Raw genomic sequence first — 24,077 nt, forward strand, 5'->3', positions numbered from 1 at the left:
GAAAGGCCCTAGGTCACAGCACGTGCATCCTGGAGACTAGAGATAGCCATGCTTAATGTGGTGGCCCAGCCTCTCAAGTGCTACAGAAGCCACAGTTGACAGCTAAGTCCAGAGGCTGAGAAAGTGTCCTTCCTAAAATCCAGCACTCATGCACGGAATTGATTTTCCACCTCATAGAGGACAAGAATGCCCAGAATAATTAGCACAGCTGTGGCACAGAGTCAGGGTGAGGCAATGACTGTGGACTGTTCATGAATCACAAAGTTGCTTTCAGCCACGCAAATCTAAGACACCAATGGAGACCTGAACAGTGCCTTTGGCCCACAAGCTAGCATGTGTCTGCAGCATGGGAGGCCTGGGCTGGGGCATGAGCTGATCTGCTCTCTCGGCAGCTCACACATGCTTCTGTGGAAGGCCTCGCTGTTTTCCCCTAGTCGCTTTTATCCCAAATGGCAGAAGGCGATAAAGACCAGGGAATTGCAGCTTGTGAACAAGTCGGAGCAGAGGCCCTTGGAGGAGAGCAAGGCTCTAGCTTAGATACACTCACAAACCCTTTTGTAGGGCCCTACATCCTCATGTCAGCCCCTGCCCTGACCATCCTGGCCTGCCACCATGCCGTCACCCTCCTTCTAGCTTGAGGCACAGACTGGTTGGCACAGGGACAACCTTGAACGCACTGTGGGGAGTTGGAAGGGCCAGGGCAGCAGACAGGTCAGAGTTCAGCCAAGAAGCACCTTTAAACCCAGACTAAGGTGACAGATCTACAGAATAACTAACATTTATACTTCACAATGTTGCTGACATGGCTAACAGAGGCCCAGAGCTGGTCACGGACCAAGGAGAGCAGACTCTGTGACCTGAATCCTGTAGGCTTCTCCATGTTACGGAGAGCACAGTCTGGACACTTGGCACAGTCTCCTTGGGTCTGCAGATGGGCTAACGGCAGGTGTGGCTGAGCTAATTTCTTGGGTTAGACCATGGTGCTCCAGTTAGCTAAGAGTGCCTTTGTTCTGGTAACAGACACGGAAATGTTGCAGGGTGAATGGGCATACTAGTTTACTCCCAAACAGTTCAGAAGGAAATCTAAACACAAAGACAGAGACACAGAGAAACAGAAAAGGACAGCCATAGAAAGACAGAGGCCAAGCCTGAGATGGGAGAGAGAGATTAGTGTCAGAGTAGAGGTAAATGTCCTGACATGTTAATATCTAAGTGAATTTGTGTGAAGAATACTACTCTTATAACTAGTGTGTGTGTGTGTGTGTGTGTGTGTGTGTGTGTGTGTGTGAGTGTGTGTGTGATGCTGTGCTATATATGTATGCATGTGTGGGTGTACATGTGGGTGTGCTCATCCATGCCTGCAGATGTGGAGGCTGGAATTGGAACATTTTCCTCAATCACTTTTCCATCTTATTTCTGAGTCTCTCGTTAGTCAGCTCAACTGGCTAGCCAGAGGGTCCCCAGGCTCCACCCGACTCTGACCCAAGTGCTTGGGTTACAGGCATACACCACCACACCTAGCCTTTACATGGCAGCCAGAGAAGCAGCAGGCACTTTACCCACTGATCCCTATTCAGGCCCTTGCAAGTGGTTTTTTGTTTAAATTTCAAATTTAAGAGGAAAATTGGGGTGAGGAGGAGGTCAAGGGTCAAAACCATGTCCTCCCTATAATGTATATAATATATAATATATAATATATAATATATAATATATAATATATAATATATAATATATGGTCCCTTCCTGCCTCCTGGTCCTGCTTCCTCCAAACCTTGGTCCTTTTAAAACTAGCTATATGCAGGGAGGGGGTGGTGGCGCAAGCCTTTAATCCTAGCACTGACTAGGCAGAGGCAGAGGCAGGTGGATCTCTATGAGTTTGAGGCTAGCCTGGTCTACAAAGTGAGTCCAGGACAACCAAAGCTACACAGAGAAATCCTGTCTTGAAAAACAAAACAACAAAACAAAAACCAAACAAAAGAAAACAACAACAAAAACCCCAGCCATTCATAGCCTCTGTCTCCTGGCCAATGGCTGTTTTGTTGGCTTCTGTGCAGTTCCTCTCCCATTGCCGGCCAAGTCAGCATGTGGCCTCAGGCAGGCTTCCTCGACGTCCCCCCTCCCACCAGAGGCCCCGGCTTTGTCTCTTCTCTCCCTTCTCTCAGAAGGCAAAGGATACTTGTCACTGTCTACCCTGTCTCTTTCCCAAGTGCCCACCATCACCTGTGATTCTGGATGAGTCTCTATGCTCCACCCTTCATGCCAACCAGGTTTCTCTAGAGCAGCGTTTCTCAGGCTGTGGGACTTGGCCCCCCTTCGCGGGGGGGTCACATATCAGACATCCTCCATATCACATATGCATATTCTGATTCATAACAACAGCAAAGCAACAGTTATGAAGTAGCAACAAAATAAATGTTATGGTCGGGGTCACCACAGTATGAGTAATAACTGTATTCAAGGACCACAGCGTTAGGGAGGCTGAGAACCTCTCTAGAGAGAGAGCTGGTGCCCTTTGACCATTCCCTTCCTTTCCTGCCCTGTCACAGGGTGGTTCCTCAAGCCACACTTCCTGCCCACATCCACTGCTGAGTGCTTCAACATCTGCTTTCCAGCCCCTCCCCCAGTTACAATGTGAAATTGGGCTGAAGACACAGTAATTAAGAGTGGGAAGTTTGAGCACTGTGACCTGTGGTGCAACTTGGATGCTCATGTGCAAATCAGCATTAACTGTCACATGACCTCCAGTGCATCTGCTGTGCTTGCGTCCCAGTCTGGTCTCCTGTCGCTTGCTTTATGTGAGCCACCACCATCACCACCCCGCCCCAAGGGGCGTGATGTCCAGTCTACCTGTCTGCTGGAGGTCTCTAAGCTGTTCTCTACCACCCACCCCAACACTAGGCTCACCACTGGCACCTTCGCTCAGAGGCAGCCAGCCAGCTTCTCAAACAGTTAACAGATCTGTCTCACTAACCCTTAAGTCCACCAAAAAAGGAAGAAATGGAGGAAACGACTGACATTACCAAACAGCACATTAAAGCAACACCTTTCCTTGAATCCATGTGCCTGAGGGAGGCGGAGGAGCATCTAACACCTGCCACATTTGCAGTCTTGTGAAGTCTAAGCTTGATGCTGGGTTAGAATCTCCATCCAAAGAGCCCACGCCCGCGATCAGCCTTACCTGCCAGCATTAGTCTCTGGTCACCAGAGCCCTCACCTCAAATTACCACCTACTTTTTTCCCCTCTTGACCTCATATAGTTTTTCAATCCTGACCCAAAGACCAGTTTCCCTCCTTCCCAACCAGCACTGCCCAGCGACTGAAAGTCCATGTGAACTATTTTACAACAGCTACTGCTTTTTAATCAAGGGCTTGTTCTGGGTCCCATGCTCTCCGTTGCCCTGGGCCACTTCCTTGAAGTACAAGGCTAGAGGGCGACTCCTGTTTATACAGTTTATGGTGGCCCCTGTCCACTCAACCAAGGATCTCCCATCGCCACCACAGAACAGCTGTCCCCAGTCCCATTGTTCACAACCCACTCCCAACAGACCCTGGGCCCCAGCCAAAGCGCACAACTCACCATCTGGGGACATATGTTCCTTCTGCCCCAAAATAACCTACTCGTGGCTGCACCTGCTATCATCCATCTTGGAAGGATTACTCAGTAAGTAGAGCTAGGACAATAGGCTAATCATTTGAAGGAAATTCCTTAGATTCTTAACTTCCCGCTAGACATTATGCTATACTGCAGATAAACTAGGGTTAAATATAAACATAGCCATGTATCTAAAAGTCAAGCCATAAAGACTCTCAAATAAAAGCCCTTCCTAAAAAAATTGAAAAGGCAGAAGATCCTAGGCTTAGGTACAAATGAAATTTCAAAAGAAAGACTCACCAGATAGAACACAGGATAGACAGTTAAGTGATTATCACACAAACATGAAGACCTGAGCTTGAATCCCTAGCACTTTAGAAGAACGTCATTAACTAGGATTGAATTGATGCGAGAACTCGGGTAGACTTAAGCTAGACTCAAGTCAGTCTAGCTTAGATAGTGAGATCCTGTCATGAGACTACCCCGTCGCAAATAAACAAAAAGGGAGAGTTATTTGTGTGTACTCCATGCAGGGAGTTTATAAAGTAAGATGGTCCCCTAGTTTGATTAGAAACACGGGCTTGTTTTGTTTGTTTTTCGAGACAGGGTTTCTCTTGTAGTCCTGGCTGTCTTTGACTTGCTTTGTAGACCACGCTGGCCTCGAACGCTTGCCTCCGTCTCCCAAGCGCTGAGATTACAGGCACGCGCCACCACGCCACATGGGCTTCTTTATTGAAGACTTCGTCATTGAAAATTGCCTGGATCCTTAAAACTCTGACCTAATTAATGCATTAATCACTGTGGGTTAATAATCAGGTGGCATTACTGCGAGGTAGGATCTCACTGGAAAAAAACAGGTTACTCTGGAAGGATCCCTCCTCCCTGACCCGACCTTTTTCTGTGTCTCTGCTTCCCAGACACCACTTTTGAGTAATTCATATGCTTTTCAGCATAATGTTCTGCTTCAACACAGCCCAGAAGCAACAGAGCAGCCTAATCATAGCCTAAATTCTCTGAAACTATGAGCATCAATAAAACATAGAGAAAGCGGACCCCAAGACCAGCAAGCAGAAGCGCAGACAAGAGTCACCCAGAGAGCCGCAGGGCGCTTCCCCGGCGCGGCCAGTGACGTCACCTCTGCGCCCTGCCGGCGTGGTGTGCGGTTCTTCCGGCCCAGAGGCGGCGGCAGGCGGGGTGGAGTGACGTCACGAGAGCCGCGCACCGGAAACGGGCCGTGCTGCACGGAAGCCGCGGGGGCGGGGCGCGGAGGCGATGGGGGGCGGCGGCGGCGGCCGGCGATGAGCGGCGGGCGCGCGTGAGGAGCCAGCGGGCGAGGCTGGGGGGCCCCGGAGCGCGAGCCGCAGGGCGGAGGGCGGGGGCGCGAGCGCAGCGGGCGGCGGCGAGGCGGCGGCCGAGAAGATGGCGGACGGCGACAGCGGCAGCGAGCGCGGCGGCGGCGGCGGTAGCGGCGGCGGCGGCGGCGGCGGGCCCGGCGGCTTCCAACCCGCGCCCCGCGGCGGCGGCGGCGGGCCTGGCGGCGAGCAGGAGACGCAGGAGCTGGCCTCGAAGCGCCTGGACATCCAGAACAAGCGCTTCTACCTGGACGTGAAGCAGAACGCCAAGGGCCGCTTCCTCAAGATCGCCGAGGTGGGCGCGGGCGGCTCCAAGAGCCGCCTCACGCTGTCCATGGCGGTGGCCGCCGAGTTCCGCGACTCCCTGGGCGACTTCATCGAGCACTACGCGCAGCTGGGTCCCAGCAGCCCGGAGCAGCTGGCGGCGGGCGCCGAGGAGGGCGGGGGGCCTCGCCGCGCGCTCAAGAGCGAGTTCCTGGTGCGCGAGAACCGCAAGTACTACCTGGACCTCAAGGAGAACCAGCGCGGCCGCTTCCTGCGCATCCGGCAGACGGTGAACCGCGGCGGCGGCGGCGGCGGCTTCGGCGGAGGACCCGGGCCCGGCGGCCTGCAGAGCGGCCAGACCATCGCGCTGCCCGCGCAGGGCCTCATCGAGTTCCGCGACGCGCTGGCCAAGCTCATCGACGACTACGGGGGCGAGGATGACGAGCTGGCCGGCGGCCCGGGAGGCGGCGCCGGCGGCCCTGGGGGTGGCCTGTACGGGGAGCTGCCGGAGGGCACCTCCATCACGGTGGACTCCAAGCGCTTCTTCTTCGACGTCGGCTGCAACAAGTACGGGGTGTTCCTGCGAGTGAGCGAGGTGAAGCCGTCCTACCGCAACGCCATCACCGTGCCCTTCAAGGCCTGGGGCAAGTTTGGAGGCGCCTTCTGTCGGTATGCAGATGAGATGAAGGAAATCCAGGAGCGACAGAGGGATAAGCTTTATGAGCGACGCGGTGGGGGCAGCGGCGGCGGCGACGAGTCCGAGGGTGAGGAAGTGGATGAAGATTGAAACGGGCAGCTTCCCGTACTGGCCTCCCCGACCCCACCACCATACCCTTGGCTAGAGAGTTCCCTTTCCTACTCGTCCCCAGTGAGCTAGTGGAGAGAGGGATCAAGGGAGGCCGCAAACGGAGAAAAAAAAAATTTTAAATAATATAGTTAAGAGAAATAACCATAAGAAAACAGTCACAGACAATTAGAGAAAAGCAGTTTAAGTTCCAAGGAACTGCCAGCAACCTGCAAAGAGGACAGCAGCATCTCCTCACCTGCGCAAGAGTCTCAGCTTCTGTTGTTTAAAACCAAGGTTCGTAAATTCATCAGGAAAACACTGGAGGGGATAGATCTTCGAACATCTGGGACAAAAACCACATCTGAGTTACCCAGACTCCTCCATTGGTAATGGTTGGATTTGTGTTGTACCTGGGTAATCTGGTCTTAGGATCCCTCCAGGCCCCAGTATTGCAGCATCTATCCCTTCACCTCCATCGAAATCAGCTTTTTGGATCTAGGTCTTGATGGAATCTTTGAGAAGAAAGAGGCCTTTGCAGTTACCCAGTTCTGAGGGCACAGGTTTATGAAAAGGAATGCAACTTTACACAATCATGGACAGGGCAAGAGAAGAATTCAAGAAGCCATCGGAGAATTCAAAAATCAATTGGATCCATTTTTAAAAATGGTTTTGCATGGAACCTGGACCAAGGCCCCTGTCTTTTCTTTGCAGAATTGTTTTCCGGGATGCAAGTGAGTTCATGTATCAAAGCTTGAACTAGAATCCATTATTAAAACAGTTTAAAAAAATTTTTTTTTTCTCAAAAACAAAAGCAATTATACGATGGGGATTGCTGAGGTAGGCACAAGAAGTCAGGCATAAAGCACAAGGCGGACTGTTTGAGTGGATTGGTTGCTGCTCACTAAAGTTCTTCCCTCGATCTCTTAAGTATGGAGGTCATTACCGAGAAATGGCTTAGCGTGATTGAGAGCTGGATCCCTGTGGCTCCACCGTATGCGCTAGTGAATTATGGCTAATTCGGCTGTTACAGCCACTGTCTGGCTGCATTTTAAACCTTACAACTTGACTATCTGCAAAAAGGAACAGTGTGGCTACACGCCTGAGCTTTAATGGAATGAATATATATCCTCACAAAGAAGTTGGAAATAACCAGAACTGAAGTCTTAATTTACCTTCAGTTCAGTCTGTGGATTTATTGAGATACTGACGATCCTCAGGTCCAGAATTCCAGCATCATTTATTCTTTTAAAATAAATTTTTAAGAACTTGATCCATTGTATTCAGTACCTCACAATCAAAGTTGGCAAATGGTGGATGAATGATTCAAGCATTGCACCCGGTGGAAGCTGAAATCCATCTCTGAATGGAACTGAAGTGAACGCTGACTCTATCCTGGAAGCATTTTTATACCATCTTGAAATTTCAACAAACTGGCATTTGCCTGTTATCCAGCTGTCTTTCAAGAATAAAAGTTGGGGTTTTCAAGGATCGCCTCTTCTATATTTTAAATGGATTTTCAGTATAAATGATTTTTCTAATCAAGTTAATCCCACCCCATCAAAAGGTATTCCTAGAAATGTGATAGACCTAGGCAACTTTGAATCGAATGGGAGCTAATGTTCTTTCCAAAGTTTTTCAGGTATTTGTGTGACACCTTCTCAAGAACCAGGAGGCAAGTAACCCCACCTCCACAATCTTAGGTTTTGTTTTTAAACTGCATGCCTGCCCTTTATTTGAGCTGCCTTTTTAATTTATTGCATATCCTTTTTATTATCTTATTTTGGTATTATTCAATCTATACAATCTTTTTGTATTTATTGGGAAGTAAGTGATACACAAAAAGGTCATTTTCGTGTCTGTGGCTGAGAGGGAGGGAAATATTTGTGTATATAAAATTAGGCTTTGAAAAAAATAGATTGATTCAGAATATTGTTGATCTTAGACTTAAAAATGGAAGAGCCACAAACATTGGTGCCCTTACAGACTATTTCTCTACTCTCATCATCCACAGTAGAATTTTTAAACAGATTTTTAAAAAACTTTTATTTCAAATTTTTCTCCGTTGCAAAGAATGTTTCCTAAATTGTATGGGAGCAATAGTATTTTTGATGTTCTAATGACATCCGTATACTTGTACTGTATTTTGTACTACAAGGCAGCTGTTTTCAATAATGTCCTGCTGTATTTAACTATATGTTTTGAGTGTTTGTTTCTTTGCTGCGGAGAACAAATTCCTACTTTTAGTAAAGGAGCTGAGAAGCTAGCATTAGGTTTGCAGAAACTTTATAGTTTCAAACTCTGAGGCAGCAATGAAAATTAAGGTTGCAGCTATTCGTTGATTGCTGTAACGTTTTTCATTTTGAAATCATGTACAATTCCTGTATAGACCAACTTGTTTTCTTGCTTCAGTCGTGGTTCTGTTGCTCAGCTGCAGTGAGCCAGTTGAATTTTGCAAAGGTGCAGTACCTCTCCTTTTCAAGGGGTTGGTTTTTGTTTTTTGTTTGTTTTTTCTTTTTTTATTTGGCTGAATTGCAGTAACTAGCCTTGCCTTTCTATTCTGTAGAAATGACAGGGTCTTCACAATCCTTCACCAGTGGCTACTAAGCTATAATTAGCTGAATAGAAAGAATGTGGAAGTGGTCTGAGGCATATAGAGTATATGCCAAGAACACTACCATATATGGCGTCAGCTTTGGTTACCAGAGAAATTTTCTTAGTCATTAGACCATATAACAGTAATATATCATATGTAAATCTTTAGATATCAATTTGAGAATCCTCCAAAAAAAGGAGCAAAGAATGCATAAGCTATGTGTTGGCAAAAGTAATTTATATTAAAATTTTGACCTGCCTTTGTAAGATTAAGTGGTAAATGTCATAGTGGTGGGTTTTTAAGTCTTAGCCATCTCTGAGGTTTGTTTCTCCTGCAGTGGGTGGTTCATGGCCTCTCTTCCCACTGTAGGAAGATAGCAGAAGGATGGGGTCAGTGTAGCATTTCACTGATCGTCATCCCAGGGACTAGGGACAATAGAAATCTGCAAACATGGCAGTCAGTCGGTCATAAATAGTAGCTTTTTGAAGGCGTTGGCCTTTGTTAACTTCTTTCAGAAATGGCATTGTACAAATTATGGGAAGCAACTGACTTTTCTGTACCGTTTTTGAAGTGCTACTATGAACGATTTAGAGTTGTATTTTTTTTCTTTCAAATTTGGCAGATATCCCAGCTAATGAAAATAGTCACATTCCTGAGAAGTTGGAGCTAGAACTCCAATTCAAATTATTGTTGATGTTTGTTTCTCAGGCTACTGCATTTTTAAGAAAATCAAAGAGAGGAGGGGGGAAAAAATCTATGCAGAGACCCTACTACTTTCTGGTTTCTATTGTCCCTACACATCATTTCAGCAAGTCTAATGGCAGTTCTTGTCAGCAAATTCTTTAGTGCACGTTCTGCACGAAACAAAACATAATCTGTACAGCACCAAAAACCAAACAAGCAAACCAAAAACCCAGACACCCTATGTATCTGTTGGAGGCATGTAGGTGGTACAAATGACTGTAGCCATGAAACACACATGGCTACTTGTCATGTCACTTTCCATAATTATTTACTGCAAAATGATTGAGAGGCTTTTGGTGCAGGCAGCCATTAGCCTTCTGCTTCCTTTGTTACCTCTGATCACTTTGCAGTAAATTGCAGGTCTTTTAAAAGATTCAAGCTTCGGTTTTCTCAAAACAAAACAATTATCCTGTCTTACCTGAAAATGCAGGGTTGTGGGCAAAAGAGGCTGGTTATAATAATGCCCTCATATTGAGTGGTCTGTAAATGGCTGCACACTTCAGGCACTAGAGTTGCTGAGGATGCTTTGTTAATGTGACCTTGACTGGCTTTCCGGGGGTCGTAGAACAGTCTACACTCTTTGCATCCACCTTGCTCTTGAGGTGGATGGAAGTAAGGAGAGGCTGGAGTGTGTACGTCATGCACATAAGTATTCTTCACTGTAAATTTTGCTTTCATTTTTAACCCAATTATGGTACTTTGTCCAATGCACAACTGATCTCTCAGTAGATATTGATTTGAAAATTGTGTGGCCTTGACCAGTGAGGAGGGGGAAGAAGTGACTTATGCTTGTATTAATATGACCTGTTTGCTGAGAGTGTCGTTCTGCGACACTCTTACTATCATGTTTCTGATTGGGGAGAGTTAATGTTTTTGACCCTGAATTGAGTTTTCTTCTATTTTTAGAAAGTATCAGAATTGCTCTGATGAGTAACAAAGTTAACTGCTTTGATGTCCAATCTCAGGTTTTAAAATATAGTGGTATAAAAGCCCACTAATACTAATTCTTAAGACAATTTTGATTTAGTATACCCTAAAAGTCACGTGCATAAGGCCTGTTCCGAGAGCAGAGCCTCCATCGTTTTGCTCCTTTTCCATTTTGTACTTACTTCACTTGAAAAGGTGTCAAGTGACTTTGCATTGTATATTTCCATTTTAACCCTGACGTAGTTTTCAGAGATAAAGCACTTTTTGAACATGAAATACATGGGTAATGTGTGGTGTGGATCAGGGTTTCTCAGGCCCCAGACAGTCCACTTCTGAGTACTGTTCTATGTAAGGAGAATAGAGATCTTTGCTAATGTTAGGAGTTTGTATTCTTGATTAGAGTGCATTTGCTAGTTTCCAATGGATGGGAGAGTAAACAATGCTGCATTCACAATTTAATAAGTTGCTTTCCCTTGAGCCTTAAGGTAACCTTTTCTTTCCTGTCAACAACAGCACTGAAGTTATAGTAAGTGAATGAGATTATCTGTTTTCAGGGTTGGTTTTAGAGTACTGTAAGTCAATTAGCTGTCTTCCTAAAGAGTCGTAACTCCCTTCAGTAGACTGAACAGTGGGTGTGGGGAGGGGGCTAGGGAAGGGAGGGAGGGAGTTTGTAGAAAAGAAAAAAGAAAAAAAGAGCCACGTTTACCTTAAAATATAAGAGAAAAAGAAAGTTCATGTCCTGTCCTGTTGGAGATTTCAGATATAAGGTGGAAATGACAAAGTATAAATCCATTTCCCTTGCTTCTTAATTTAAAAAATCTGTTATTTTCAAATATTAGCCCCCTAGAAGTTCCAAGAGATAGGTAGACTTGTGAACAATGAATTCTAAAGCAGAAACTTTTAAGAATAGCTAGACTCATAAATGGTGAATTCTATAGATATCTCCGATTTTGCTATTTAAAGTAACCTTTTTCAGTCCTCAGTTTTTGAACTAGTTTCATTACTGAAGGATTTAATAAACTTTTATGTGAACAAATAAGATCTAGTTGTCAATACTTTAAAAATTAAATTCAGGCCAGGCGGTGGTGGCTCACGCCTATAATCCTAATCCCAGCACTCAGGAGGCAGAGGCAGGCAGATAGCTGTGAGTTTGAGGCCAGCCTGGTCTACAAAGCAAGGCTACACAGAGAAACCCTGTCTTGAAAAAAAAATTTTTTTAAATTAAATAAATCTGGAAAGTGGAAAAATAATAAAATTGCACCATAAAGATTTATTACGGCCTTTATGAATGTATTTTGTATTTCCTAATAAAGTAGTAAATAGCCACCAGTGTAATATGTAACCACTTGCATTTACTTTTACTTTCATTTGAAAAGCAAATGCCTCTTGAATTAGACATTCCAATTGGAATAGGTAGAGCCATGTTAAACAATAGTAATGCCATATTTGTAGTTTCAGTAGGACTTCTAATAAAGAGGACAGAACTTGGTTAGAAGTTAAAGCCCTTTTGTGATTCAAATGCTTTAACTATAAACATACGGTTATGTGATCAAATTTTATGGCCTCTACATTTTTGTGCCCTGGGAAGTGGGGCTGGAGTCCAGCAGCAGAGCTCTCTGCTCAGTGTCCACTCGGGAAGCACAGAAGGCGCAGGCGGACCCTTTCTCTCACTTTAGGGCTCGTCAGTGGCTAACTTTTTCAACACACTTTTTATTTCTTAAAGGCAAAATATTTTGTGCCCTGTGTTGCAAGATCACAATAGTTAGTGAAATCTTAATGTTTGGAAAGAGAATGACAGGAGGCTTGCTTCCTCCCTTTAAAAATGTCTGTCCTAGAGGAGTACAAGTGCAGGGAATCCAAGAAAATACTGAGCAGTGTGTTGGAGGAATGTGGAGGTTTTATTTGAAAAACAAAACAAAACAAATCCTTTTCTCCAAGCCCACATCACTATCCATTGAACCAACGCTCTCAAGAGGTTGGGCAAAAAGTCTAAAATATTGGCTGTGGATCAGCATGACTTTTTTCTTTTTTTTAAACAAAGAGTCTGTGGCTTTGCATATTTTGGTGGCAGGCAAGTATATTTTAGTTACTTTTCCATGACCTTGGTGTTTGAAATGAAGATTGTCGGTGTATTTGGACTTTTCCCCCCTAAAGTTAGGACAGTTGTGTTAGGTAGGCATTCACTCATGTGAATTATCATGCAGACGTCTTACCAGTCTTGTGAGTACAGTGCAGATGACACACTTTGTATTGTAGGGCTCTCACTGCCTGTCCTGTCTGCCAGTGGCTCTGTTAGGCTAGGCTCTTCACTCCAAAGCTGGGACTCGGGTCCTTCTAGTTGGGAATCTACAGAAGTCATTTGAATGAGTTAAAACCAAATCTTGACAGCAGGAGACAGCTTCCTGGTCTAGATGTCCCCTTAGCTTAGGTTGGGAATTAAAGAGGGTTTGGGCATGTCTTTAGTCTCTGTGTAAATACCACCATGCTTATTATGCATCATAAGCCAGTGTGTACACCTGTGTATGGATTTGTAGAGCTGGTTTCTGCTTCAAGTGAAGCTGCACCTTTGATTTTATAAGGTCCCCTCCACCCGGAACCCTATAAACGTTTGTAAATAGAACACTAAAATTTGTAGCGGTAGGTTCAATTTGGGAAATATCTGCTGAGAGACCAAAAAGTTCATTTTTTTAAGTACCTTGGTTAAAGAGTAAAGATTATTCCTCTTATTTTTTAAAAGAAGAATGCACTTTAACAAACACAGCTGCATGGGCAATTCAGACAAATCCATGAAGTGCAGTACCCATCCAGAAACCACACTTCCTGAAAACCGTTCAAAGCAGAGTCCGGACGGGCTGGTGATCTCACTGCCTGTAGGTTGAAGCTCAGATTCTGATGAATTGTGAGACAAGCAGGGCTGCTTCAAAGAGCAATGTGAATACAGCCAGAAGCTTCAGACAGGTCTGTAAAATGGCGGGTCCCGTATTTACCACTAACTAGCAAAACTGACAGAAAAACTCATAGAAATAAAATGTTTAAGAATCCTTCCTGCTGGTGTGCACTCCTTCCAATAGCAGACTTTTGCAAATGGAGTTTTACAGTCTATATTTAAAAAATTGTATGTTTGTAACAAATAAAGTATGCGGAAAAGTGAATGACAGTCTTGTGCCCTTGTCTCTTATTTAAGGGGTTGCATGGTGATTGGGGACGGAGCTGTTATCATCCGTTGTGGGTCACAAATGGCTATGGGTGTGAAGGCGGCCCCACCTGAGTGGCCTGAGATCTAGCCACTTTCAGATCATCTGAGTTTCTGTGGTCCTAACTAGTAAGGCATCTGTGGAGTAAGTCAACAGACGAGGACTCACAAAAGCTTGCTGCCCCATTTGTTCCCTTGTTGATCAACCATAGAAGGACTGACTAAGCAGCAGATTAGGCCAATCTTCTCATGCCCACATGGTAGAGGAGGAGAAGCAAAATGATTGTGTCCAGTGGTCCTGCCCAGAGGTGCACAAGCTGTTTGTCTTAGGAATTGCTTTACACTTCATATCCAAGCGAGTCTTCCTGGGCAATACCAGACTAGAAATGTTTTTTTCAAGGCAGATAAGCACACATTTGATCTACTGTCAGAGCAGTGACCCTGGTCCATTTGGCTTCCAGAGCACACCATAGACATGAGACTAAGTGAGGACAGTAAACGAGCTATCAGGTGTTTTTTGGCCAGACTCCTTGAGAAGGTCCTAGGATTCTCCTCACCCTGGAGACCTAGGCAGCATCACTGTGTAAGTGATGAAAGCTTAGCTGGGTGTGGTGGCACAGGCTCTTATCCTGACCAGTGGATCGCAGTTCATTCAAGGCCAGCCTGGTCTGTATAGCAAATCCTAGGCCAGCCACAGCTATATTGTAAGGCCTTTGTCTCGGGGGTCGGGGGACGTTTTATGAAGTATATACACAGAGACAACACTTACGTACATACTCCTGCTTTTCTTGTCATGATGCCTTTGTGGAGTCTGGCACTGGTTATTTGCGCAGAACAGACAACCAGTTCGCATGACCAGGCTAGCCGGGCCAGAATCTTCGGTTCTGGTGTGTGGACCTTTTTAAAGCTCCCCTAGGGTGGTTTCACTATATAGTGGACTGAGAACAAGGGGCTTGTGGGATCATAAGGTACAAGGAAGGGGAGAGGATTGAAGCCTTGGGGGTCTACCAAAGCAATCCTCAACACAGCTTTCCTGCAACCTCCAGACTTAAGTGGTGCATGCCACTGTGGTGCTTAAAATAAGAGGCTATTGAGAAAAGTTGGAACAGAAAACCCTCCAGCATTGTCTTCAGTTACTCAGTCGCTTTGCAAAACAAACCTAGTGTGGGTTAACACTGGAGTCCTGAGTCAGCCCAGGAAAGAAGCTGTACTTCTAACAAGCCTTTTGCCAGTGTTGATGCTCTTGGTTTGAGGACTGAATTTAGAGATGAGCTGCGGGGCCAGTGGGATGACAAGTAAAGGTGCTTGCTGGGCTGAAGGGATCATGGTGGAAGGAGAGAACTGACTTCCAGGGGTCATCCGGCTTCCACTCATGCACCATGGTATGTACCCACACACATACACAGAAAACAATAAAGATAACTGTAAGGCCAGGTGTGGTGGCTTACTCCTGTAATTCCAGCACATGTGAGGCTGAAACAAGAGTTTTGAGACAAGCCTGGACTACATAGCAAGACCATGTATCCGAAAAAGTGGAAGGAGGGGCTGGAGAGAGGGTCAGTGGTTAAGGGCACTTAACTGCTCTTGCAGAGGGTCTGGATTTGATGTCCAGGACCAACATGGCAGCTCACAACTATCTGTAACTCCAGTTTCAGGGGACTCAGTTCCTGCCCCCCAGCCTTTATGGGTGTGCACAGACATATGCAGGTAAAAACACCCATACACATTTAAAAAAAAAAAAAGCCCAGCGTTGGTGGCACATGCCTTTAATCCCAGCACTCAGGAGTCAGAAGCAGGTGAGTCTCTGAGTTCGAGGCCAGCCTGGTCTACAAAGCAAGTACCAGCACAGCCAAGGCTACACACAGAGAAACCCTGTCTCAGAAAACCAGAAAAAGAAAGACAGTGGATCTCTGAGTTCAAGTCCAGATCCTTGGTCTACACACTGAGTCCATAGTCAGGGCTACGGAGAGAAAGCCTGTCAAAAATAAAATAAACTAGCCTGCATCCAGAGGAGGATCTTTGGCACATCAAAACTTCTAAGGGCCACCAAGCCAAATCTAGCTTCACAGGAAGAGCTGAGACTTTTGGAAATGAGAGCCACCTGGTGGACATGGCCAGAATCTCAGGAATTGCTATATGGTTAGATCTTTTTCTTTCTTTCTTTTTTTCAAGACAGGGTTTCTCTGTGTTCGCCTTGGCTATCCTAGACTTGCTTTGTAGACCAGGGTAGCCTCGAACTCACAGCGATCTGCCTGCCTCTGCCTCCTGAGTGCTGGGATTAAAGGCATGTGCTACCATGCCCAGTTTATTTATTGCTTTGTTTTTTGAGACAGAGTTTCTCTGTATAGCCCTGGCTGGGTTTCTCTGTATAGCCCTGGCTGTCCTGGAACTCATTGTGTAGACCAGGCTGGCCTCAAACTCAGAGATCTGCCTCCCTCTGCCTCTGAGTACTGGGAGTAAGGGTGTGTGCCACTACCTCTGGCTATATGCACTGATTTTTATCAAGAAAATAAAGCTGGAGAGATGGCTCAGTCGTTAAGTACTTACTGCTCTTGCACAGGACCTGAGTACAATTCCCAGTACTGAACTGAGATACCTCTGACCTGCACTCAAGTGCTCATACCCACATAATTTAAAATAAAATAAAAGCTTTGTGTCTTTAATCTCAGCACTTGGAAAGCTGGGAGGCAGGGGCAGGCTGACCTCTATGAATTCTAGGCCAGCCTGTTATCTACAAAGTGAGTTTTAGGACAACCAGAGCTATATAGTGAAACTCTGCCTCAAACAGAACAGAAAAAATATAGCCAGGCATGGTGGAATTAAAAGACTGAGCACCATCACGCTGGACTCTGAAATATTTTCTGATAAACATGCTTAATCATTAAACTGCCACATGGCACACAACATTTAAACAAATTAAATTGAAAAAATAGCTTAATGCTTCCGTGTGTTAAATTCCACTGACACAAATGAACTGAAACTTCTCCTGTCTCTAGAAAGAATTTTTTAAAATGTCTTTAAGTCGGGTGTGGTGGCACACACCTTTACTCCCACCACTCAGGGAGGTAGAGGCAGGCAGATATATGAGTTTGAGGCCAGCCTAGTCTACAAAGTAAATCCCAGGACAGCCAGGGTTACACAGAGAAACCTTGTCTCAAAAAACTAAGTTAGGCATGTTGGCACACGTCTTTAGTCCCAGCACTCTCAGGAGGCAGAGGCAGGTGGATCGCTGTGAGTTCGAGGCCAGCCTGGTCTACAAAGCAAGTCCAAGACAGCCAAGGCTACACAGAAAACACCTGTGTTGAAAAACCTAAAAAAAAAAAAAAAAAAAAAAAAGGCTGGAGAGATGGCTCAGAGGTTGAAAGCATTGACTGCTCTTCCGAAGGTCCTGGGTTCGATTCCCAGCAACCACATGGTGGCTCACAACCATCTGTAATGAGATCTGGTGCCCTCTTCTAGCATGCAGCTGTACATGCAGACAAAACACTGTACATATAATAAATAAACAAATCTTTAAAAACAAACAACTGAAACTAAACCAACAACACAAACAAAGAGAAAACATCTTTATTACTCTGGCTGTGACAAAGATAGCATTAGACGCTCACACGCTGTGCACGTTCTACTTGCTGGAGGCACACATTACCCTTGCAGAGGAACAGGCTCGTTTAAAATGAATGAGTCAGGGCCACAGAGATGGCTCTGTGGCTAAGAACACTGGATGCTCTGTCAGAAGACCTAAGTTGGATTCCAGCACCCAAATGACAGCTCACAACTACCTGGAACTCCCATCCCATGGGATCTTACACCCTCTTGTGGCTCCCTCAGGCATCAGACAGACAGACATACAGGCAAAACATCCATATATGTAAAAATAAAACAAAACCCAATCTTTAAACATAAAACAAACCGGGCGGTGGTGGCGCACGCCTTTAATCCCAGCACTCGGGAGGCAGAGGCAGGCGGATCGCTGTGAGTTTGAGGCCAGCCTGGTCTACAAAGCGAGTCCAGGACAGTCGAGGCTACACAGAGAAACCCTGTCTCAAAAAAAAACCAATAAATAAATAAACATAAAACAAACAGTCCAAGACTGTGATGTAGCTTGTTCTTGTTTGTTTGTTTGGTTGGTTGGTTGGTTGAATTGGTTTAGATTTTTGAGACAGGGTTTCTCTGTGTAGCCTTGGCTGTCCTAGACTCACTTTGTAGACCAGGCTGGCCTCGAGCTCACAGAGATCCACCTGCCTCTGCCTCCTGAGTGCTGGGATTAAAGCTGTACCCCACCACTGCCCAGCTGAGACTATGGTTAATGTTAAGAAAGAAGACAATTTGTGGCACATGCCAGTCATCCTAGCACTCCAGAGACGGAAGCCAAAGGGTCACCCCAAGACTGCAACCAGTCTGCTCTTCACAGTGAGTTCTAGGCCAGCCAAAGCCACATAGTGACACCCCCTTTCACCTACTCACTACCCCCACACACACACCAAACCAAAACAGCAACGGTTGGTGGTGGAACATTATGGCCCACACCTGTGATCCCAGCACTTGGGAGGTGGAGGCAGGAAGTGCAGTACAGTTCAAGATCATCCTCCACGGTGTAATGAGTCTGAGCGCAGCCTGGGCGACAGACTGTCTCGAACACAGCAAAAGAAGGGCCAAGTTTTTGCTCAGTTGAAAGAGTGCTTGCCCAGCCTGCACACAGCACTGGGTTCAACCTCGGAAATCAGGTGGAGTGGTGGTCACCTGGAACCCTAGAACCCAAGAGGATCAGAAGTTCAGGTCATCCACGTCCTTAGCTCTCTAGAAGTTCAAGACCAGCCAGCCTGGCCTACACATGAGACCCTATTTAAAAAAAAAAAAACAAGAAATAGTGGAGTGGTGACCTACAGAGATGGCTCAGCAGTAAGGGCACTCACTGGCTCATCTTCCAGAGGACCTGGGTTCAGTTCCTAGCCTTCATATGGTGACTCACAACTCTTTGTTTGTTTGTTTTTGTTTTTTGTTTTTGTTTTGTTTTTTGGACTCACTTTGTAGACCAGGCTGGTCTCAAACTCACAGTGATCTGCCTGCCTCTGCCTCCTGAGTGCGACTCACAACTCTTTTTTTTTTTTCTGAGACAGGGTTTCTCTGTGTAGTCTTGGCTGTCCTGGACTCACTTTGTAGACCAGGCTGGCCTCGAACTCACAACAATCCACCTGTCTCTGCCTCTCGAGTGCTGAGATTAAAGGCATGTGCCACCACGCCCGGCCCTCTATTTTTTTTTGTTTAAGATCTGTTTATTATATCTACCGTATTCTGCCCCCATGTGTGCCTGCACACCAGAAGAGGACACCAGATCTAGTTATAGATGATGTGAGCCACAATGTGGTTGCTAGAAATTAAACTCAGGATCTTTGGAAGAGCTGACAATGGTCTTAACCTCTGAGCCATCTCTCCAACCTTTTTCTTTCTTTCTTTCTGTCTTTCTGTTTCTTTCTTTCTTTCTTTCTTTCTTTCTTTCTTTCTTTCTTTCTTTCTTTCTTTCTTTCTTTTCTGAGACTGGGTTTCTCTGTGTAGCCTTGGTTGTTCTGGACTCACTTTGTAGAGCAGGCTGGCCTCAAACTCACAGTGATCTGTCTGCCCCTGCCTCCCAAGTGCTGGGGTTACAAATGTGTGCCACTATGCCCAGCTTTTGATGTTTTCTGTTCTTTCTTTCTTCTTTCTTTCTTTTCTTTTCTTTTTTCTTTTTTTAAGATTTATTTATTTATTTATGTATACAGGGTTCTGTCTGCATGTACACCTGCAGGCCAGAAGAGGGCATCAAATCATATTCTAGATGGTTGTGAGCCATCATGTGGTTGCTGGGAATTGAACTCAGGACCTTTGGAAGAGCTGACAATGGTCTTAACCTCTGAGCCATCTCTCCAACCTTTTTCTTTCTTTCTTTCTCCTTTCTTTCTTTCTTTCTTTCTTTCTTTCTTTCTTTCTTTCTTTCTTTCTTTTCTGAGACTGGGTTTCTCTGTGTAGCCTTGGCTGTTCTGGATTCACTTTGTAGAGCAGGTTGGCCGCAAACTCACAGTGATCTGTCTGCCTCTGCCTCCCAAGTGCTGGGGTTACAAATGTGTGCCACTATGCCCAGCTTTTAATGTTTTCTGTTCCTTCTTTCTTTCTTTTCTTTTCTTTTTTTTTTTCTTTTTTAAAGATTTATTTATTTATTATTACGTATACAGGGTTCTGTCTGCATGTACACCTGCAGGCCAGAAGAGGGCATCAAATCATATTATAGATGGTTGTGAGCCACCATGTGGTTGCTCGAAATTGAACTCAGGACCTTCAGAAGCACAGTCAGTGCTCTTAAACCTCTGAGCCATCTCTCCAGCCCCTTTTGATGTTTTCTTAAGTTTTTGTTCTTGTTTCTTGCTTTTTGTCTTATTTTCCTCTATATAAAGCCCCTGCACCTATCTACAGCTAATTTCTGCTTCTGGACCTGAAGTTTTGATAAAGAATTCAGAACAATCATTTCCATGGTTTTAGGTGTAGGATGTAGCTCAGTGGTAGAACACTTGCCCAGCATATGTAAGGCCATAAATTCAATTCCCAGAGCCCCACCCTCAACACATAGACCAAGTACACACTACATACGCTATATACTTTTGTTGTTGGTGGTTGATTTTTCTTTTATATGTTATTTACTCCCTAAAAAGACTTCCATGGGCGGGAGAGATGGCTCAGAGGTTAAGAGCACTGACTGCTCTTTCAGAGATCCTGAGTTCAATTCCCAGCAACCACATGGAGGCTCACAACCATCTATAATGTGATCTGATACCCTCTCCTGCAGAAAAAGCACTCGTATACAATAAATAAATAAATTTTTTAAAAAACGATTAAAAAAAGGCTTCCATGATTTTAATTATGAGTCTGTGTACTTGTGTGTGGGGACGAGGCACTGGTTGCTACGGGAGGTTAGGTGGTTTTGAGCCACCAGACGTGAATGCAGTGAACTCAGGTTCTCTGCAAAAGCAGCACGTTAGCTTCCTGACTCAACCACACTCTTGCCTAAGGGGTATCTTTATTACACGTACGTGTATGTGAATGCCATGACACCCATGTGGAGGTCAGTCGGCTCTCTCCTTCCGCCATGTGCATCCTGAAATCAAACTGAGGTCATCATGCTGCCCAGCAAGCACCTCTGTTTGCTAAGTTATCTCACCATCCAAACCTTTATCAGCAGTTCAGAGCAGAAAGTCAGGTCTTTTATCCTTTCGTGCAGACGTTATGAAGAGAGAGTGTGTGTTGAATGCTCTGGAAGAGGAACACAAGCAGTCTCCTGAGGGAAGAAGAGCTCTTGTCAGACAGCGGGAATGCAGGACAGCAGCTGCTGGCTTCCAGAGTGGATAGCCGGCTGGTGACATCATGGGGGCCAGTGACTCATCAGGGCCGCTGTCTCTGCTGCCTTGTATACCTTTCTCTTTCGGACACAATTGCTGGACTCTCCCAAGTCCTCATGCACTGGACGTGACCTCTGTGGATAAGACTTAGGATGGAAACAGTGTTCAGGGGATTCTGGGGGATTTTGTTGCAGTGTTCTCACAGTCTGACTGCCACAGACTTTGGGAGAGATGGCTCTTCTATTTCCTCTGTAAGCTGCTCCCCTCCGGCTAAGGGCCAGGTCTGACATCACTGCTAAGAGTGTAGTCTGGTAGAGTAGAGCTGGAGGGAACAGTCACTCTTCCTGTCGTTAACCCCAATGGTGGCTACACACAGCCTTGGGATTAATACTGGCCTTCCCGAGCTCCCCTTCAAGGCCACATGTGGTCTTCCTACACTTCAGCAACTGGGAGAGTGACATTTTTCACTGTAATAGTCTTAAAACAAAGACTATTGATGTCCAGAAGAAAGTATTGGGCAGGGGGCTGGAGAGATGGCTCAGAGGTTAAGAGCACTGTCTGCTCTTCTGAAGGTCCTGAGTTCAATTTCCAGCAACCACACTGTGGTTCACAATCAACTATAATGAAGTCTGGTGCCCTCTTCTGGCCTGCAGGTGTACATGCAGACAGAGCACTGTATACATAATAATAAATAAATAAACCTTTTTAAAAAATTACTGGGTTTAATTCAGTAAGTTTCAGTAACTACCAATATGTTACCAAGGAAGGCATTGTTTTAATAACAGATGGCCAGACTCATGCATGCTTTAAGGGCACTGGCAGTCATGTGCATATTTCCACACACAACAAACACATACACATAATTAAAAACACTTAAGCCAGTTTAAAAACTATATGATACATAAAAGAGAAAATAACAACCACTACCAATAAAAATGTACAGTGTGAGCTGGGCATGGTGGCGCAGGCCTTTAATCCCAGCACTCGGGAGGCAGAGGCAGGCGGATCGCTGTGAGTTCGAGGCCAGCCTGGTCTACCAATGAGTCCAGGACAGCCAAGGCTACACAGAGAAACCCTGTCTCGGAAAAAAAAAAAGTACAGTGTATGTAGTGTATACTTGGTATGTGTGTTGAGGGTGCATTGCTGGAGATTGAATTCAGGGCCTCACATATACTGGGCAAATTCTCTACCACTGAGCTACAGCCTGCATCTAAAGTCAATGATTTTATAAATGATTTTTCTAAATTATCTACCAAAAGCTTCAGGTCCCGGAGCAGAAGCCAGCTGCAGACTGGTGTAAAAGTTTGATGCAGAACTGAGCTGGCTCTCTGCAGCCGGCAGCATTGCAGTATACCGTGCTGGACCCGCACCGTAGCACTGCAGACTTCCTTGGCTGAGGTGATGAATGTGAGTGTTCAGCCATGGAGGCCTCTAGCAGATTCAGAATATACAAATTTAAGTACTGAGTGAGGCTTGATGGTGCATATTTCATAATCTGAACTCAGGAAACCGAAGCAGGAGGAGCCAGGTTCCAGGCCAGAAAAGGCTATAAAGTGAGATCCTGTGTCAAAGAAAAACCAAAACCAACCAAACAAACAAAAAACCCGAAAACAAACAAACAAAACCAAACCTGTTGTTTCAAGCCCATGCCTTTAATCTCCGCACTCGGGAAGGCCTCTATGAGTTTGAGGCCACAGAGAAACTCTGTCTAGGGGAGGGAAAAAAAAGAACTGTTTTTAATCAGTAATTTCAACTGTAAGGGCAGCTCCCTTGATAACCCTGCAGGAAACAGGCAGTTCATACCCTGTGGGGCATGAACAATCCACTGAGAAATCTCTTAGCAACATCCAGCAAAATGACTTCAGAGGCAGAGATCCCAGTCCTGGGAGTGTATGTCAGAGACGACAAGGCAAAAAAAAAAAAAGTGAAGAAAGCAGAACGTTTGGGCCTGTAGGGCCTTTTGTTCTCTGCCAGGAAGGTCCACAAAATTCAGCTTCATGATTTTTAGGAAAGTGTGAACTTGCATTGCTCTCATAATCAACACAGAAGGGGAAACACATCTGGCATTTTCTGACTATTTCACTGAGGGGTTAACTGAAACATTCAGCAATTAAGAGAAGATTATTGCTGTTGGTGGCACAAAGTTAAAGTTGGAACCAAAGTAAATTCCCATGACCAGGCACTCCCAGTGCTTATGAGCTTTCTTTCTCTTTCTCTTTCTTTTTTTTTTTTTGGGGGGGGGGTTGATTTTTGAGACAGGGTTTCTCTGTGTAACAGCCCTGGCTGTCCTGGACTTGCTTTGTATACCAGGCTGGCCTCGAACTCAGAGATCCATCTGCCTGAGCTTTCTCTTTCTTCTTTTTTTTTTTTTTCCGGGGCGGGGAGGGGTTTGAGACAGGGTTTCTCTGTGTAGCCTTGGCTGTCCTGGACTCGCTTTGTAGACCAGGCTGGTCTCAAACTCACAGCGATCCACCTGCCTCTGCCTTCCAAGTGCTGGGATTAAAGACGTGCGCCACCATGCCCGGCTCTTTTTTCTTTCTTTCTTTCTTTCTTTCTTTCTTTCTTTCTTTTTCTTTCTTTCTTTCTATTTTTAACAGAGTCTCAGTATGTAGCTCTGGGCTGTCCTGGAACTCACTATGTAGACTAGGCTGACCTTGAACTCACAAAGGTCTACCTGCCTCTGGCTCTTGTTTTACTCATAAAAAGTGAGTCCTGACCAAGAAGAGACTTGATACCCTATGATCATATAGAGGGGGAGGTAATCCCCCTCAGGAATAGTCATAGGGGAGGAGAATAAGGGGAAATTGGGAGGGAAGGAAGAATGGGAGGATACAAGGGATGGGATAACCATTGAGATGTAACAAGAATAAATTAATAAAGGAGGAAAAAAAAAAGTGAGTCCTGGAAGTGTGCTGGCTAGCCAGCCTGGCCAAAATGGCAGCTTCAGGTTCAGTGAGAGGTCCTGTCTCAAGGGAATAAAGTAGAAAGAGATGGAACAAGCCATCTGACATCCCCTCAGACCTCCACACATACGCACGTGTGCACCGGCACTCATGCGCGTGGACACACACATAATCCTTTTGAAAAGGTTTGTTTGTTTTTTGTTTATATATTTAGGGTTTTTTTTTGAGAAAGGGTTTCTTTGTGTAGCCTTGGCTGTCCTGAACTCACTTTGTGAGCCACCACATGGTTGCTGGGAATTGAACTCAAGACCTCTTAAAAGAGCAGCCAATGCTTTTTTTTTAAATTTATTTTTTATTT

At 45.4% G+C, this 24,077-nt stretch overlaps 1 protein-coding gene and 1 long non-coding RNA gene across 2 annotated transcripts in view; both read left to right on the forward strand.

Annotated features, from left to right (window-relative positions):
• LOC311606222 overlaps positions 1 to 24,077 on the forward strand; it is an 82,425-nt gene that overhangs the window by 57,775 nt on the left and 573 nt on the right. The window lies entirely within an intron of this gene.
• PURB (purine rich element binding protein B) lies at positions 4,878 to 13,416 on the forward strand. Its single transcript, XM_084799295.1, has one exon. It carries the CDS (start codon positions 5,012 to 5,014, stop codon positions 5,993 to 5,995), a length of 984 nt encoding a protein of 327 aa, XP_084655421.1. The 5' UTR covers positions 4,878 to 5,011; the 3' UTR covers positions 5,996 to 13,416.

The sequence above is a fragment of the Acomys minous genome (assembly GCF_964271855.1).
Source record: "Acomys minous genome assembly, chromosome: 10".
In the NCBI taxonomy this organism is placed as follows: domain Eukaryota; kingdom Metazoa; phylum Chordata; class Mammalia; order Rodentia; family Muridae; genus Acomys; species Acomys minous.

What these genes read in the sequence shown, in the direction of transcription:
- PURB (XM_084799295.1), top strand. Translation starts at nt 5,012, where the DNA reads ATGGCGGACGGCGACAGCGGCAGCGAGCGCGGCGGCGGCGGCGGTAGC.